The sequence below is a fragment of the Sus scrofa genome, chromosome 14, assembly GCF_000003025.6.
Source record: "Sus scrofa isolate TJ Tabasco breed Duroc chromosome 14, Sscrofa11.1, whole genome shotgun sequence".
Taxonomy (NCBI): Eukaryota; Metazoa; Chordata; class Mammalia; order Artiodactyla; family Suidae; genus Sus; species Sus scrofa.
Window position 1 is genome coordinate 60,666,163 of NC_010456.5, and position 18,263 is coordinate 60,684,425.

Sequence of the window (18,263 nt, forward strand, 5' to 3'; positions counted from 1 at the left end):
TGATGTCATCTCCTGCTCTTCTGTCCTGTCCACAGAAGCCTCTGGGACTTTCCAGATAGACCTCTGCCTCAGGGCCTTTGCACATGCCACTCCTTTCAGAAGACTTCTCTCCTAGGTACTTCTCATTCCCTCATCTCCTTTCAGATCATGTCAATATTTCTGTGAAGATGCTCTGAACTCCAAAGGGGCCGGGAGCTCTGTCTTTGTTTCCCCAAAGGCCTGTCCCAGATAAGGGAGCAGGACTGGGGCTGGATAAGGAGAAACTTCCAGGTGTCTCTGGGTGAGGGTCAGGCTGCCCACGGAGGCCAGTGAGGGCCAGGAAGCCAAAGCTAAGGCTTTCAGCACTCCAGGAGGCATGCAGATGGGCCGTGGTTTTAGTTACTCTCTGCCCAGTTTTCTAGTCCATTGCCGTTGACCAGTGGGTACAAAAAGTCATTGCCTGGCATCAGAGCAACATGGGGAATGAGGTAGACAGGTATGCCCTTCACTAGATGACCAGGAGTGCTGTCCACCCCTCTGGAGATCAGAACCCTGAGCCCTGCTGGTCTTCACTGTAAAGCTAGTGGGGCTGGTGGCACCTCCCACGGCCACCATGGACCTTGGACATTTACCCTACATGTGCTCCTGTGCTCTCACCCAGGGCTCCGACAGCCTGGGGAAAAACTGAGGTCCATCAAGTGACCTCAGTGTCACCATACACTCAGTACTGCTCTGAGCCTGGCATCTGGCTCCAAAAACAGGGCTCCTTCCAACACACCAGGGGGCTCCAGCACAAGACACATTGTGGAGGCAGAGTCGGAGGGTGCACATGTCAGACACAATGACCAGGCATCAAATGATGGCTGGGGGTACATCCCTGGTACCCCTAAGGGCCTGCTTTCCACATGGCAGAACTTCTATTCACTCCCAGAGAAATTCTTTGGTAGAAAAGGCAAGTGCAGTTATAGCTATAGGTCAGAATTTATTTCACACCACCTCACGGACAGCATCGTCAAGGACAGCGTTCAGCCCAACACCACTTATGCTTGAAAATAGAAAAGGACACCTTGGTAAGGCACCAGGTAACGACAATCTGGGGCAAAGACCTTGTCTCAACTGGGCTTGTGTGAGAGCTGGGTAGTTTCCTGGAAGTTTGTCAAGCACAGAGGACAATGAGAACAACTTACAGAAGGTTCATTTCCACGTACATGGCGAAAAGAGGTAACTGTTTTGCAGGATACCGTGTTTTTAAATTACGACTGGCCTACACTGCAGGAGTCACCCTACAGTGGCATTTTCCAAAGAACAGCTCTTAGAAACTCTCCTCTGTGATGCCGAGCTGTGAGTTTAACAATGTTTGAGCTTTGAAGCAAACTGAATTTATATTTAACTCAAACACACTTTAAAAAAATTTTCTGCCCAATTCTCTATTTGCACAAAGAAGTAAAAATGAAGGAAAATGTTGAGTACAATTGCACCTTTCTATTTTATAAATTGGCAGCATATTAAAAATGGTTGCATTTAAATGTCAACCTCTAGATGTTTAGCACTCATGGTACAGGTTGTATCATCTGGGTTAAAAATAAAACATGTGAGTAAAGCTCCAGAACTGGGCCACACAGGTGCTCTTCAGAGACCCTGGTCCACTGGTGGCCCTGAAGGTGGACAAGGCTGAAGTCCCCTGTGGGACTTCAGAGAGAGGCCCCATATGCTGCCACATGTACAAAATTTCTTTCAAGTTTTATGTTCAGTCTTAAAAATTAACTTGCTTTTTACTCCATGATATTTGCTTAATATCAAAATCCTGTTTGCAGTGACTTTCCAGCCAAATAATGCTCCTGCCCCATCTCCACGCCAAGGTGGACATAGCCCAGTGTGGTAGGTAAGCCAGCCATCACGTTCAAATGCATTTCATTAGGTCCGTTTGGGGCATTTCCACAAAGGAAGTATTTTATTTACTCTGGAGGGTAACTAAACACTTCAGAAACTATGGTGGCAATTTTAATGTACTGGAAAATAAATAGCGAACAGTATGTCTTCCAGTTTTTAAACAAAGAAAAAATTAACTAATTTTATTTACTAACAGAAATCAAAGAAGCCCCTAACCCTAAGTATAACCTGATCATTTACTTTTTCTATAAAGAAGTACAAACTGGATTTTTTTTAAATATAAAGAGGACAACAGAGGACCCACAGAAAGATAAACTTTCTATCTGCTGGCTCTACACAGGTTTTCTCAGCTACTGACTGATTTTGGTAGATGTGCTTCAGCACTGCAAGCTTGACATTACAATTCCATGTATTAGGCTACCTTTTGGCATCTCAGAAGCATATCCATCCCAGAGGAAAACTATTCTCCTGACATGGTGCGTTTTTCCTCTAGAACAGTAAGCCCTAAAAACTGCACACGAATATTTCACAAATATGTGGTTTTCTGACTGTTCTGATCCCCTGACACGCAGTGCTGGTCTCTGCCGCCAGCTCCATGAAAGGCATCTGTGGATTTAATGGGTTGTTTTAACAGGTTTCAAGAGGCATTAAGAACAGGTTCTAAGAGACACATTTTGTTTTAACATGGTCTCAAAAATGCGTGAAGATATGCTTAAAATTATACCTCAGGTATAACCAAAAAGAGATCTGTTCCAAAAAGTGTTAACAAAAAGAGGAAGCCAAGCTTCCCTCACATCAGTTTCTGTGGGCATGCTTTTTCCCTTTAAGTGTTTAAAAGTCTAAATCAGCAGCAAGAACAGTCATATATATGTGTGTGTGTATATATAAAGAAGTATATTTTGGCTGATATAAGAAAACAAGTACATTTTGTGTTCCCCAAACATCTGCCTGCTAGAGGCCTTGCGGGAGCATTCACTTCCCTGCAGATGGGGCCAGTGAAGGCTAGAAGTTTAGAAATGATGGGTCTCCTTGGTGCTCTCATTACAGAGGTTTAGGCGGTTTGGCTCACGGGAACGGACAGCAAACATCACACCCTGATCTCAACATGAATCACTCCCTAAAAAAAAAACAGGGCTACTGGCATCACTTTCTATGCTCCACATGGCATCATGGCCATGTTTACACAGTCTCAGGGTGAAAAATCCCAATCAACAACTTCTCCTCTTTGGTCTACACAGTGCCATAGTCAGTAGGATGTTTTTGGTTGAGTGGGATGTTTCAATCTGAAGCCACTGGGTATAAGCAGATAAGACAAGTGACTGGTTTGAGGTTTTATAGGCAGAGGGCTCTCATGTTTCTTTTCTCAGATTTTTACTCCTTAAAAAAGCAGGGGAAAGGATGAGGTTTCAAGGCTAGGAGTTACTCTTACCCCAGCTGGCACTCTGCGTGAAGCAGCCCTTAATCACGGGATGGCCGACCACACCATCTCCTCCTCTCTGTCTTCGGTGCATTATCACACAGCACAATTTCACTCCTGACATCCAGATCTGAGGTGTCTTTTTCATATCAGATATAAATTAATCCAAAAGTCTAGAGCTCTAAATTCTGTCAGGACAAACACTTAACTTACTTCAAAGTATCTTGCATAAGAATCTCATTCCTAAGCTCAAACAAATGAGAAAATCAAAGGCAAGAAAGGGTACACGCACTGTAGCACCTCCTATAACACACAGACACACATGTCCTCTATACAGGTTCTACACGGTAAAGGAGTCAATTCAGCTAATGGAGCCCCTAGTGCCGATTTCATCCCAAAACGGCCATCCGGGTCCCCACCAGCATCATACGAAGCAGCAGTACTTCTCCCACCAGGACTTGGACAGGGTCTTCATTTTGTCCGGAGTTCTGCTCTTGGACTTCTTTGGCTGTTGCTGAGAGTCCGAGTACTGAATGCCCGTGACGATGGCTGCATCAAAGACCTCTTTGAGGTTCTTCTGAGTCAAAGCCGAGCACTCGACGTAGGAGGCAGCCTTGATCTCCTCCGCACACAGCTTGGCTGCCTCCTCGGGCACTGGCTTCTCTTTGCATTTGTCCAGCTCGATGAGGACTTTGACATCTTCTCTGAGGTCTGACTGCGTCCCCACGAGGATGATGGGGGCCCGGGGACAGTGGCACCGAATCTCTGGCACCCATTTCTCGCTGACATTCTGGAAGGAGGAGGGGCTCACGACGCTGAAGCACAGGAGGAAGACATCGGCGTTGGTGTAGCAAAGAGGTCTGAGCTTGTCAAACTCATCCTGCAACCGGGACAAGCACCCAAATGTTACCTCACAGTAATTCTCATCAGCAACACACAGTGTGAACATTCCTGGGAAAGGCCTGGCAGGTAACAGAAAGCCCACAAGTCAGGGGAGGAGGAGCTGGCATCTGAGAAAGGACCCTGTTGCCAAATGGGGCTGCGCAGCCCCCCAAACCTGCCAAATGTGCTTGGCGTCTTTCTTCATGCTCATGACCCACTAGCAACTTCCATAGCAAAAGTCCTGAAATTAGATGGATTTTAAAACTTTCTCGGAGTTCCCATTTTCGTGCAGCAGAAACCGAATCTGACTAGGAAATATGAGGCTGCGGGTTTGATCCCCAGCCTCGCTCAGTGGGTTAGGGATCCAGTGTTACCCTGAGCTGTGTGTAGGTCACAGATGTGGCTCGGATCTGATGGTGCTGTGGCTGTGGCGTAGGCCGGCAGCTACAGCTCCGATTGGACCCCTAGCCTGGGAACCTCCATATGCCGTGGGTGCGGCCCTAAAAAGCAAAAATAAATGAAATGAAATGAAATAAAATAAAATAAAGTAAAACTTTCTCTAGCCTTCAGCCCAGAGTAACCCAGAATTACTCCTTCAGCTCTAGTTACTTCGCCACACTGATCCCAGGCCTCTGCTCTAACCCCCGTGAAGCCCAGTCTCTTAACTCAGCTTGTCTGTAAGAAGCCAGCCCTGCCATCCTCACAACAGCTCTGAGCCGCACCCATCTCACCCCATCTGTGCTGTGCACACACAGGGCACACTCAGGTGAATCAGACACAGGCCTGGAGCTGAGACCTCTGGGAGGCCATTCTCACAGCAGCCCAGAAACTATGTGCCTCTCATTGTCACTTACAACACCAGTTGATACATTCTCACACTTGCTGGATATACCTCTTTCTTCCTGCTTCACATCTATGTCTCCCTCTTTCTTTTCTCTCACTTTCCCTCTCCACTAATCCCAGAGGCCTTCGCACATGATACATTGGGAAGATAAAGGACCAGAGAAAGGGTGTACCCCCTGCCCCATTCTGAGGTTTAGACAACTGGATAGAATGAGATGGAGTTGATTATATAAACCAACCACCAAGCCTCTCAGTGCTGGCTGAGCTCACTCACTTAACAGAGATGCATGTGGGACACCAGGCACTGTCCAGCCCAGGGGATGTGGCCAGGAAGACAGACATGTCCCCAAGTCTGTGTTTCATTTTATCAAACACCCTAGAGTTCCCTGCAGTACCATACTTAGCTGACTGAAAGCTTTTACTCAACTTTCTCCTAGGAAAATATTTAAATTATCTCATTCCTTTTTTTTTTTTTTTTTTTTTTTTTTTTTTTGGTCTTTTTAGAGCTGCACCCATGGCATATGGAGGTTCCCAGGCTGTGGGCTGAATTGGAGCTGTAGCCACCTGACTGCACCACAGCCACAGCAATGCTGGATCTGAGATGAGTTTGTGACCTACACCACAGCTCGTGGCAACACTGGATCTTTAACCCACCGAGCAAGGCCAGGGATTGAACCTGTGTCCTCATGAATACTAGTCAGATTTGTTTCCGCTGAGCCATGACAGAAATCTGTCACTCCTTTTTTTTTTTTTTTTTTAACTTTTTTTGGCTGCACCCATATGTAAGTTCCAGGGCCAGGTATCAAATCTGAGCCACAGCTGTACCTACACTGCAACTGTAACACTGGATCCTTTAACCATTATGCCAGGCCAGGGGTTGAGCCCTTGCCTCCGCAGCAACCTGAGCTGCCACAGAGACAATGCCAGCTCTTTAACCCCCTGTACCACACTGGGAACTCCTCATTCCTCTTTTAAATTTCAACCACCCTCAGCTGTAACATGACATAATTTCCCAGCGGCAAGAAAAACGTAAATGTCACCAGGTTTTTGTTGCTCAGTTGGCATACTCAGATTATTTACAAACTCCTATTTATATATGCATTATTCTACATCCGGTCTTTTTATCTGAGTGCACTTTCTTCATCTGAGGCTCCACATTTCAGCTTGTGGGACAACAACAAAGTAACAATGTTGAAGTCGACCAACTAAATACTTAAGAAGGAATATGGCATCTCACAAGGTGAGTACCACTTCACTTCTCTGTCTTCTATACAGAAAAGTTAAAAAGAAAAAAAAAAAGTCTTGGGTTTCTTACTGCCAACTTTGTGCTGAAAGAATAAACACAGAATCCTAACCAGGTGGCCCAGCCCCAAAGATCTTTTAATGAAACGCTCCCTCTGTTCTCAGAGGCCTGAAAGGAAGAAGCACAAAACAGTGTAAAGTCAGCACCCCCCCGCCCCCCCCCCTCACTGCCCCTCAATGCTGGAAGGCATCACACTTGGCTGTGCCCTGGAATCTGGGGTTGCATTACCAATAAAAAGAAAGGCAAGCACAGGGCTGGGCCCCGTGACAGGAGTCCACAGACCTCTCGAGGTTCTGGCTTAGGGACTCGGGAAACAGGGCAGACATTAAACCCCTCTGCTCACTGCCTGACCAGAAACCTTAGATATTTGCTGAAACAAGTGCAACACACATACATGTGATGAGGCCAACTGGAATGTACCCTCCAGGAAACATGTTCTGAGGCCCAGAGATTTGCATGCGACTCTGAGATGGTGCAGAGATTCAGGGCCAGGCTGGCTGGAGAGCAGTGTTGGTCAAGCTTCAATCAGACTTTTTCTTTTCTTTTTTTTTAAGAGCAAAGATTTTCCCAAGTGCTTCCTGAGTCAAAAGGCTGAAGAGTTTTCAGCTGCTATTGGCAAGGCTACAGTGCACTGCTCCTGTTTCAGGGAGGGTGCTTTCTCTACAGCAAAGGTAGGTTTCTTCAAGGCCTCCATGTGATGGAATTTCACTTGAGTAAGATGGTAAGTCTAGCGTTAAAAACTCCTCCTCACATCTCATATACTCACTGAGACCCCAACAGGAAACCCCAAGGCACAAGAAGCAATTTCTAGCTACTCATCCAGCCAGCAGAGCGCTATGCTTGCTCTCAGGGGCTATGTGAAACGTGAGTCTGGTCCCCAGGCTACGCTACCTGTGTTCACATTCCCGGGAGTTTAGAATGGAGGTGGCTCGAGTCAGTTTATCCACGAGGCCACCATGAGGACTGCCTGGAGGGGGGGTTGCCACTGGCTGGGACGATGCCAAGGAAATATGCTAACCCAAGTCCCTTAAAAAGTAGTTGATCAGATCTGGAGTAAGGAGGGCAGAAAAGGATGCCATCTTGACCAGCTTTGCTGATGGTCAAAACAAATACTAATTGATACTTTAGAAGCAGAGGACAAGCTACTTTTATCTTACCAGCTGTGTATTTTTTATAACTAATTTCTGAATTTGATTTTCTACAAATCTATAGAAGGCGGCTACACAATAAAGCATACTTTACTAACCAGAACATCCATCAAGAAATACAGTGAATCTCAATGAAAACACTGCTGGGAGACTAGAAGAATAATTTCCAAATAAACCAAAGCTTATCAACTTGCACCAGAATCATTTTATTTCCCTAATGATAAACTTTTTTCATGAAAATATTTATAAAATGATTCTTTTGATTCTTTGACTTTGAAACAGATCATACTTGAGAAAAATCAAACTCTGATAATTCAGGATCATTCCTACAAAGTTCTTCTGGTAAAAATCCCATTCCTCTTTCAAAACTGCTCAGAGATTTCCCCCCAGGTCTATCCATCCTGCCCCTCCAGCTGAAGCTGCCTTATTCTTTCTGTAACTTCTTTCTCAAGTTCTACTAACTGGTTCGTCTTCCCTACAGACTGTAAATCTGCTGATGGACAGACCCATGACTGAAGTTTGCATTCCTCAGGACCTAACACTCCATCCATTTACTGATCCATTCTACAAACCATGATTAAACCCCAGGATGTGCAGGCACTGAGGGGGCACTAGGCAGAGAACCCCAGCCCTGAAAGCTGTGTCTGCCAGGAAAACCAAGGCCTGACAGGCAACCCTTTGGGGAGGGCATGGCCACGTGCTCTCTCTAAAGGGTCTCAGAGAAGCGTGCAGTTTGGTGCCTTATGTTTTCCTGCCTTCTGTCTTATTCTTAGGCTGTTTAGCTGCCACTTCTTGCTCCAGGGGGGAGCCCTCTGTTTATTGAGGTGCTACCCAACCCTCATTTTCAAGATCAGAAAATCTGACCCTAAGTAGGAAAAACATTCTCACTTTATACAAAACAATTAAGCTTTAATTATAAATAGCAGCAGGGCACCCTGAAAGATTAAGTATTAGAAGACCCTGTGTTCTTTGATTTTTCTTTTTCACAGACTGGTGGGTTGTTTCTGATCCTGGTAAAAGTGAGGGCTAAGGAGCCCCAGTAGAAGGGCAAAGACAGAACAGAAGAGGTGGGGCTATGACAAGCCATTGTGACCATCACCACACTGACATTCAGCTGGGGACTGGGTCACCCAGTCGTGTACCTCGAGGTTTGAGAAATAAAGCCCTGAATTTGCGGTCCTGGAGCAGGTAAGTGACCTGGAAGCCCTGATTTGAATGAGGCACTTGGGGACTCATTCTAGAAAGCCAGCTGCTTCTTAAATGCACGTGGTCATGTGATACCTCAAGTGAAATGGGCACTCTTACCTGCCAAGGAAGTACCCCCACACTTTCATGAATTCCAGCAAGCATTGGAGGGACTACATGCTTATTAACTGTCACTTTGGCAAACTCAAGAGATAGCACCCAGGGTTCTCACAGAGCACAGTGAGAACTCCGTAACGTGGGCACTGTGCAGGGGACTAGGGCCCCTGGAGCTCTCTGGGGACACTCCAAAGGGGACTTCACATGGGTTCTCCCCATCATCCCCCGGCTGTCTCCTCCAAGTGGCTGGCCCTCAAGACCAGAATAAATTCAGAAAGACCAAGTTCCAGCTCATTCATCCCTCTAGCTTAGGTCATCCTGGACCACTGCACCTCTGCTTCAATGGCTGGGGGTGCCCTAGTGAGTCCAACCACACCTGGGAGGGGAAATAGTAACAGCTACTGACATAAGCTCCATCCTTTTCTTGAGTACGTTTCTTAAGTATTTGGCTTGTTTGGCCTTTAATAATTATATCACCAACTTACTTGGAGAAATGATTACAAAGCATCATTGATCATTTTTAATAAAAACCAGAAAGTAAATAAGATCAGAAACTCCCCTAAGATAAGAACTGCTCTTGACCCCATTTTCCCCTGTCCTGCCCACACAAAGTTGGGCCAAACCCTCTTTTATTAGTGCAGCGCCATCTCCCCCCACCCCACCCTCTGAGAGGGGCCAAAGAAAGGGGTGGGGCTTTAGAACGGCCCAGTTATGGGGCTGTTACTTGAAGGTCTTTCAAAGGCCATTTCCTTGTCCAGCACTGAGCAGTGATGTGATACTGACCTGTCCTGCGGTGTCACAGAGCTGGAGTCTCACAGGCCGCCCATCCACAGACACCACAGCTTAAAAATAAGAACAAAATGACTATCAGGGGGTGTCTTTTAACTCTCTTCAGAAGAAAAATAGTTTTAGCTTGCATGACCATTCTTACTCTAAACCTTCAGCTCCTACTCTGGATCCCTTAGCCAGCTCAAGGCTTACCTAAAACAAGGAGACCCCATGGAGGCACTTCTCTGTACAAATCTCCATTGTCACAGAGGAGGCAGCAAAGCTCAGAGCCTTTAACAACATCCCAGAAGGGCCTGCGCTTTCCTCCCAGACCTAGAAGACGTATTTTCTTGTTGCACTTGTTTAAAAGAACTTAAAAACAACACTGGGGGTAATTGGGAACTTGCAGTTCTAAGTCAGTGGAAAACCTCACGAATACTTCTGTTTTCCCTTGGGAAACGCTGGGCATCTTTGGGGTTTATCATAAAAGTGTAGCTTTTTTGAGAACATGTGCAAACACAGGCTGCCAGTGTTGTCCTGTTTATAAGAGGCCTCTGCTTATCTCTTCATGTCAGCTCAAAGAGAGGATTAAGAGAGAAAAGGAAAGAAAGCCATGGCCACCTTTCCACTGGGAAGAGGTGACTGGGGAGGGGCCTGCATCAGGATACTGCTCTGAGGTCTTTATGTGAGTGAAGCACTCAGCTTCCTTTCAATGCAACTTTCTAAATTGTTTATATAAATGTTTATACCAGTCAGTTGGGAGGGAAAAAAGAAAGAAAAAAAAAAAAAAGCACAATATCATTTAGGTGGGAAACCCACCAGCACAGCACTGTTTTTACTTAGGGGAACTTCCAGGTGGATGAAAGCAAGACCTTGCCACTGTGACTTTCTAAAACATCAGGAAACTTTTAAGAGCAAGAGAAAGTGTTTCAGACTGGTGTCTGTAGATTTTAACTTTTTCTTAAATTTCATAAAGACTTGAAAAACCAGTGTTAAGGATTCCTTTATCTTCGTAGATACCAAACCAAGTATCATAGCATCCTGTACAGAGAAGCGAGCAGCCTAATTAGATAGCGAAAAGATACCAATAGTCAGAAACACAGTCAAGCGGGGAGGTGGAAGCGAGGGAAGTGGGGGTGAGGTTCTGAGGAGAGAAATGTTTACTCTCCAGCTTTAATCCAAACCTCAGCCTTTCCAGGACCCCTAGTGCCATTTCCACCAAATCCATTCTCTTCCTTCGTCTCCGCTGCTCTTTAAAGTGACGACGCTGCCTGGTAAGGGAGCCACTGACAGAAAAGGATGGACCCTCAGGGCCACAGGTAATGGCACCTGCGCGTCACCTTCTGATCGAAACTGCAGCAGCGCCAGCAACATCGACCTGACGCAACTTCTAGCCGCAGGAAACTGACCAGGCCACCTGGGCGCGACCTGTGAGGTCCCGCCTTCTGCTCCTAAATGGCGAGGCGCCCTCCAGTCCTCGTGCCCGGGTTCGGGCTCCGGGTTCGGGTTCCGGCTTCCCCGCGGTCCCGCCGTTTGCCCCGCGCGGTCCCGGCACCGAAGCTCGGGAATCGTCCGCTTCCTCTCTGGGCCGGCCCCGCGCCGCCCATGCCCCCCCGCCCCGCTCACCCGAGAAGTTGTCAAAGGCGGTAGGGATGTACTCGGTGGGGTAGCCGTTGGTGGTGTAGCTCACCACCAGACTCGTCTTGCCCACCGCGCCGTCGCCGACCAGCACGCACTTGACGCCGCGCCCCTCGCTGCCGCCCGGGCGCCCTCGGCCCCCCGGCACCCCGGGCCCGCGCGCCCCGCGCCCCCCGCGCTCCCGGCGGGGCGGCACGGGCGGCGCTTCGCAGCGGCCCGGGAACGCTGGGTCCCCCTGCTGCGGGGGCATCGGCCCGCTCCCGCCGCCGGAGGAGCTGTCACCGACTGGAGCGAGAGCCGCAGCTCCGGGCCGCGCGGCTCCAGACAAAGGCGGCCGGGCGGGTCGCTGCGGGGCTGGGACTCGGGCGGCGCCGGCTCCGCTCCGCGGCCGAGGACTGCGGGCCGAGCGGCGCGGAGCCCGGGCGCGATGTCTCCTCCCGGCTGCCTGGCGACACTGCGCGCGGGGGCGGGCGCCAAGGGAGGAGGCGGGGCCGCCGGCCACTCGGTCCCCGCGCCGGGCCCACAGCGCCCCCAGCCTGCGCGCCCGGCCCCTGCACCCGTGCGGGAGCCGAGCGTGCGGGGGCGGGGCTGCAGCCTCAGGCCGAGGGCCCGTGGCACCCGCGGTGAGGACCCGGACACCCGCTGGGGGCGGCGCGGACGGGAGTACCGGCCGAGAGCTGCTTCTCCAGACGCACGGAACTGACGCCACCGCGGAGCGGCCCGCTCGTTGCCGCTTCCTTCGGCCACGCGGCTGGCGACCCGAGCTCCTCCTGGCCCCGTGGCCCTTGCCCCCTCCTCCCCGCCCAGTCCGGGCCTCCAAGCTAGCTGTGAGGGTCTTGGGGACGTATCGTCTGAACGAGGCTAACAGGCAACTCTTATCGTAAGGTCTCGCTGCAGCCCAGCGTGTGATTTTTCTTCGTCTAATGTATTCTTATATCTATTCTTATATCATCTGGGAGCAAAAGAAGGCCAAGTCCATTGTTAATGCTTGTTGGACCTGCTCTTTGGCACGCCATGAACCAAGAGATTTCTTTAGAGCCCCAGTTCCTTCATTTGCTTCAGTATAATTTGGTGACATTAATATTACCTGGGGGAAATTTTCATTTTTCTCTGACTTGTTCTCTGGCTTCCTCCTACATTTAGGCAGCAGTCTGTGGGGAAAGACAGGGCAGCCTTTCTGGGCCTAGTCGGGCCGCAAAGGCTCCGTCGGGTTGACAGTGGGGTGTGAGAAGAGGCACGTACTTTTAACATGAATAGCGAAACCAATAATAAAAATTACAATAGCTAATAAACATTGAGCCTTTTTTATATGCCAGACACTGGTAAGCATTCTGCATGAATTAATTCCTTTCATTTTATCATTACTGATAGCCATTTTAAGGGTAGAGGATAAGAAAATCCGAGGCACAGAGATATCAAATAAAATGCCCAAGGTCTACAAACGAGGAAGTGGTGGTGTCAGGATTCAGGGTCTAGCTCCAGGAAGCTAAAATAAGCCAGAGTGATAAACTCAGACTTGAAAGTTTGGCGGTAGGTGGAATGCAGAGGTGAGTCTATCAAGATGCTACACGCTTGAATCCAGGCTTCCATTTGCACAGAACGTCTCCAGGGCCTTGGGGGCCCTAACAGTGTGAACACACCCATTATACGTCTGTAAATTTTGCAAAGTCACTTTTTTTTTCTTTTTCTTTTTTTAAGATTCCCAGGCTAGGGGTCAAATTGGAGCTATAGCTGCAGCCTCTGCTACAGCCACAGCCACAGCGATGTGGGATCTGAGCTGCGACCTACACCACAGCTCCCAGCAACGCCAGATACCTGACCCACTGAGCGAGGCCAGGGATCGAACCCACATCCTTGTGGATACTAGTCGGATTTGTTTCTGCTGTACCACAATGGAAACTCCCTGCAAAGTCATATTTTAACCACCACTGGTTAAGCCCATTGTCTCTTTCAGCTCTAACTTCTCATATTGAGTGGCAGTGGACATTCTGAGGATCAAGTCAAGGAAAGTGAAGTTGGGGAGACAATTTGTTTAGGTTTAATGGATGCAGAGCCAGGACTACGGTGAGGGGCCAAGGGAGCAAAGTTGAAGGGGCCAACTTCACGCTTGCCTGACCCTAAGGCACTTGCTTTGAGTACCCTGGCCTCATCTGCCTCTGCCTAACTCTGACCTTGATGGCTGATACCTATGTGGTATTCTAACACATTCTCGTGTTAGTTACCTTATTTCCCAGGTGAAGGAATGGCTGCAAGTAACACACCTGTTCTGTGGGGTCCTGCTGGCATCTAAGCGGACTTTCCCATTTTCCCCAGCATTGGGAGGGTCCAGTGGCAAAGCAATAACAGTTGGAGATGTAGCTTCTTGAAGCCAGAAGCTAGTTTGTGTTTGTGGCAATTCTTTCCATTATAAAACACACAGTATTGTTGGAGGGGGCTTGTCTCTCTCTATACCTGGTCAAAATGGAAGCTCCCTCCACTCAGGAATACACTCTAAATGCAGCATATAAAATTATAGATGCACCATACATTTTTGAAGGAAATCACAGGAAATAGAATTGATGTGGGGATTTCCTGTCATGGCTCAGCAGTAATGAACTCAACTAGTATACACGAGGTTGAGGATTCAATCCCTGGCCTTGCTCAGTGGGTTAAGGATCCAGCATTTCCATGAGCTGTGGTGTGAGTCACAGATGCGGCTTGGATCCTGCATTGCTGTGGCTGTGGTGTAGGCCAGCAGCTGCAGCTCTGATTCCACCTCTAGCCTGGGAAATTCCATATGTTGTGGGTACGGCCCTAGAAACACACACACACACACACACACACACACACACGAAAGAATTGATGCAAAGTCCTGTGTTTGTGAAGATACAAACCTGCCTGTGAAGTCCACTTCCATTCCTCTCTGGAAAACATAATGCAAAACCACAACATTGAAAAAGAGGTCAAAGGGCATGCACCCCAGCACATGTGGGGAGGTGCCCTTCAAGGGATATACAGCTTCAGTTATGCAGGATAAATACATTCTGGAGCTCTACTGCACACAGTGTGACTAGAGTTAACAATACTGTCCTGTACACTTGCATCTCTAAGTGGACATCCTCAATGTTCTCCACACACACACACACACACACACACACACACACACGTGAATATTTCACAATGTATACATATACCAAATCATCAAGTTGTACACCTTAAATATGTACAATTTTCTTTGTCAACTATACCTAATAAAGTTAGGATGAGGAGTGCAGCCACAAAAATGTAGGAAAAAATAGCGTTATCACAGTATGTCAGGGAGTTCATTGAAGTGTCTTCTAGTGGATGTATTTGAAATTTATGGTGTTTGTCAGCCTTTTAATTTTTTTTTTTTCCTTTTTAGGCTGCACCCATGGCACATGGAGGTTCCCAGGCTAGGGGTTGAATCAGAGCTATAGCCGCTAGCCTACCCCATGGTCACAGCAATGCAGGATCCGAGCCACATCTGTGACCTACACCACAGCTCATGGCAACACCGGATCCTTAACCCACTGAGCAAGGCCAGGGATCAAACCCGAAACCTCATAGTTACTAGTCAGGTTCGTTTCCCATGTGCCACAATGGGAACTCCTTAAATTTTATAACTAATTTTGATGCATTTCTCATTGAAGTTAAAATTTTTTGTACTTAATTTTCTGTTCTTAAATTTTTATCATTTCTCTTAAGGAAGGCCCAGAAATTTGATAAGCTTCAGGCCCAACCAAATGTGGGGCTACTCCTACCTCTGACCATATAGTGGTTTTTGTGTCCTGGAAACCCAAACTTTGCTTTGCTCCCTTTTTATCTGGCCCTCTTATGTCCAATATTGCCCCTTCCACTCTTTTTGGCCCATTTTTTTTCCCGTTTATGGCCACATCTCAGTGCTGACCGAGGCAGGGGCTGCAGGAGGTCCTCCTAAATGTAGGAGAAATCAGTAAATCACACCATAAATCCTATTTATACAAAACTTTCCCAGGAGCACATATCATTAATTGCTGTTGTGCATTTTTTACATCTGTAATATTTATTTTTAATAAAGGTATCGTCTTCTGCAAGTGTTATTATATGTGCTTTAATATGTTCAACAAATTGAAGTGGTCCTGGAGGATTATCACAAAAGAGGCAAATTATAGACATAAGTTCCTGGAGAAAGATGAAAGCCCCAGGGAGGGCCATTGGGAGGATGGCAGGTAAATTTGCAGTGGAAGCTCACTGGAGCAGAAAGCCTGGAAACACTGCGAAGGCTGAAAACAGATGCATGCAAGGCAGGCCAAGCTATACTGCAGGCCCCTTTCTGCTCTCAGCCTTTGTAATTTTCCTCCTTAAACCCCTGCTCTGGGTCTTCCCAGCTGGTGCCCATCCCCCAGGAGGAGAAACGCCCCCATTTCATTCCCTCAACTCTGCTGCAGCAGCCAACCTGCCCTCCCAGCTGTTCTGACCCTTGAGATAAAAGAGCCTCCTTCCCAGACCTTTGCAGCAACTGATACGCTTCCGACTTCCCTCCCCAAACATACATCACAGAAACGCCCCAGGCCAAACATTTTCCAGCTGCCCAAATCCCCACAGAGGATAAGAACTCTTTAGAAACCCTCTTAGCTATTGCAAAACCTTGACCTCCTCTAATTTTTAAGCCACCCTAAAGATAAGACCTCACCATGGAATCATTTCCCAACGACTGTAATCACCTTGGCCGGCAGCTGTGAAATGATAGAATTGTCTTCCTGCCTTCCTTCCAGAAACTGCAACTACCTCCCTTTTTGAGATCTTCCCAGTCGAGGGCAAGGAAAAGCCCATAATTCTACAACGGGGAAGAGAAAGGAATTCTCACACATTCAAATCATGGTCAAAATCCATTTCTGGGTTTGCAGTGGAGAGTAGCACTTTGAATGAAGAAGGGGCGCACACCCAGATGCCATACCAATCTGCCCAAGTGTGGCTTTGAGAAGGAAATGCTGTAGCAGGAGGCCCGCTTTCTCTGCCGTGTGCCTCTAGAATGTCCTAGAAGGTGGATACTGCCTCTGCACACTGAAATTGTGTCATTCGTTTGATTTTGGAGGGGAAAGGAGTGTGGCTGTTAGCTTCGTCTTTAGAGGGAGGAATCCAACTGATGAACTTAGTGTGACCAAGCAAAACAGTGGTGATCTCTTCAGATGCTTTTAGAGCTGGGTCTGGACCTCAAGGGATTTACAATTCCAGTAAGAGAGAAAATATCTATAAAATAACTGTAATGCAAGGCACAGCGTGGTGGGGGTAATGGGATGTTCTAAATGCAATTGGATGTCAGAGGTGCCTGAGGACAGATTTTTGGATGGGGAAAAACTTCTGGAAAGTAGAATATACATCATGTGCTACTGAAATATTTTCATACTTGCTTATTGCTAATCTAAAATCATTTTATCTATTCATTAAATCAATTCCATAAACACTGATTCAGTCCCTTTGTTAACATAAGGACTTGTTAGTGATCAGATATTTTGTTTGAAATTTGTTTCTATAATACTAAACTTTCATTAATTCCGATGGCTTTCTAATCCGTAAAAATTGGGAGGTTTTAAGTCACCTTCACAGTGCTGTCACTGTCTGGAGAACCCTTTCCATTGACTTCACACACTAAATCATAGGGTCTTGGAGGTCCGGCTAGAGGTGTTATCATCACTCTTACTCTGCTCTCACCAGCCTGGGCAGAGTCCTCCCTGGGTGCTCAGACCCTGGGACATGGCCCTCTTCCCGGCTCCCCTAGGCTCTGTGGGGGTGGGGGGAAGAGAGATGCACCAGGATGACCTCTGAAGCAGTGACCCCTGGGGTTCCTACACCCACGCAGATCTGTGACTGACCCTGAAGCCCTGGCCTCCCAAGCATGGCGGAAGACCAGATTTCAGACATTTGGCCTGAGGTCTTCTGGACTATTCCTCTCTAGCAATATAGACTGAGCCTGGTAGCTATTGGGGTCACTTCTGTAAAGTTTGAACTCTGTCCTTTGAGACTTGAGCGCACAGAGTGAATTCCAGGCTCATACTCCAAGGGTGCGCCTTCAAATTCATTAATTTGAAATAACCCAGAAGATGAAAATGAACAGCAGGAAGAGTTTTGGTGTGCTAAAAATATTAGTTTACTTTTCCTCGAATCCCTGTAACAATAGTCCTGAGATTGAAATATAAAAACAAATAAAAATTTTAAAAAGGCAGAGAGACTGGCAGACAAGAAATGACTCAAGGACAACTGATCAGTGTGGGAGACACTGCTCTGTCCCGGGAGGAAGTTGAAGCTGATGGTTTGATCAGACTCACTTCAGTCCTTGTCTGTTGCATGCCTCTGGGTATCAAGGGGTGTATTTAGTGCCTAGAAGGATGAGATGCACATAACATCTCATCACACATATTTAATGTAAGTTCACCCTGTCCTTGTCACGGGGGAGAACTCCAAAAACAACCCCCACCAGGTGTAGAGTAATTCAGAGGGCACTTGCTCAAGTCGCCATGGGTTTGCCCTCCTTTGTCAGACAGGAGGACCTTTCCCTCTACACTGGGGAAATTGTGTGGAAGGAATGCCATATGTGTGCCCACTCAGCAAATATTTATTAAGCACCCACTGCTTTGAGGTCTGTAGTGGCTGGGCCCTGTTGATGACCACAGTGGATGCTAACCACTCCTCCGTGAAGCGGACATTTGTGGGGGAGACAGACTGTGACCAGGATGAGCAAATGTGTACTTGTCAGAAGGGGCAAAGCTCCACAGAGGAAGAGAAGCAGGACAGAGCACAGAACACTAACTGTGCTCTAATAGGTGGGCAGCGAAGGTCTCTTATGGTTACACTTGAAGGCCTGAGGGGCCTGAGTGTCCTGGGCGTCTGGGAAGGAGCCTTCCAGGCCAGGGAATAGCAAGAGCAGAATCCCTGCTGCAGGGACTATTTGTGCAGATCAGGGAAGCACCGAGGAGCCTTGGGAGAAGTTAGTGGGGGGTGGGAGGGGTGGGGGGTGGTGAGGTCATAAAAGAAATGAAACAAAAGACCTGAGTGTAGGCTCCTGGGTAAGCTGGAGCGGCTGGCACTGGTTGGGCAGTAGCACCGTCTCAGGCTC

At 47.7% G+C, this 18,263-nt stretch overlaps 1 protein-coding gene across 1 annotated transcript; it reads right to left on the minus strand.

Annotated features, from left to right (window-relative positions):
- RHOU (ras homolog family member U) lies at positions 942–11,420 on the minus strand. The gene is made up of 3 exons (XM_021072737.1): positions 11,159–11,420; positions 9,548–9,606; positions 942–4,166 (listed from the first exon to the last, which is right to left on the minus strand). The coding sequence occupies exons 1-3, from the start codon at positions 11,418–11,420 to the stop codon at positions 3,711–3,713; spliced, it is 777 nt and encodes a 258-aa protein (XP_020928396.1). The 3' UTR covers positions 942–3,710.

Bases quoted from the DNA above. Each gene is read 5' to 3' on its own strand.
- RHOU (XM_021072737.1), bottom strand. From the start codon at position 11,420: ATGCCCCCGCAGCAGGGGGACCCAGCGTTCCCGGGCCGCTGCGAAGCG. The intron at 9,607-11,158 runs GTGAGCGGGGCG...CTTATTTTTAAG, and splicing joins CGCCTTTGACAACTTCTCGG to CTGTGGTGTCTGTGGATGGG. The intron at 4,167-9,547 runs GTCAGTATCACA...TCCCGGTTGCAG, and splicing joins TCTGTGACACCGCAGGACAG to GATGAGTTTGACAAGCTCAG.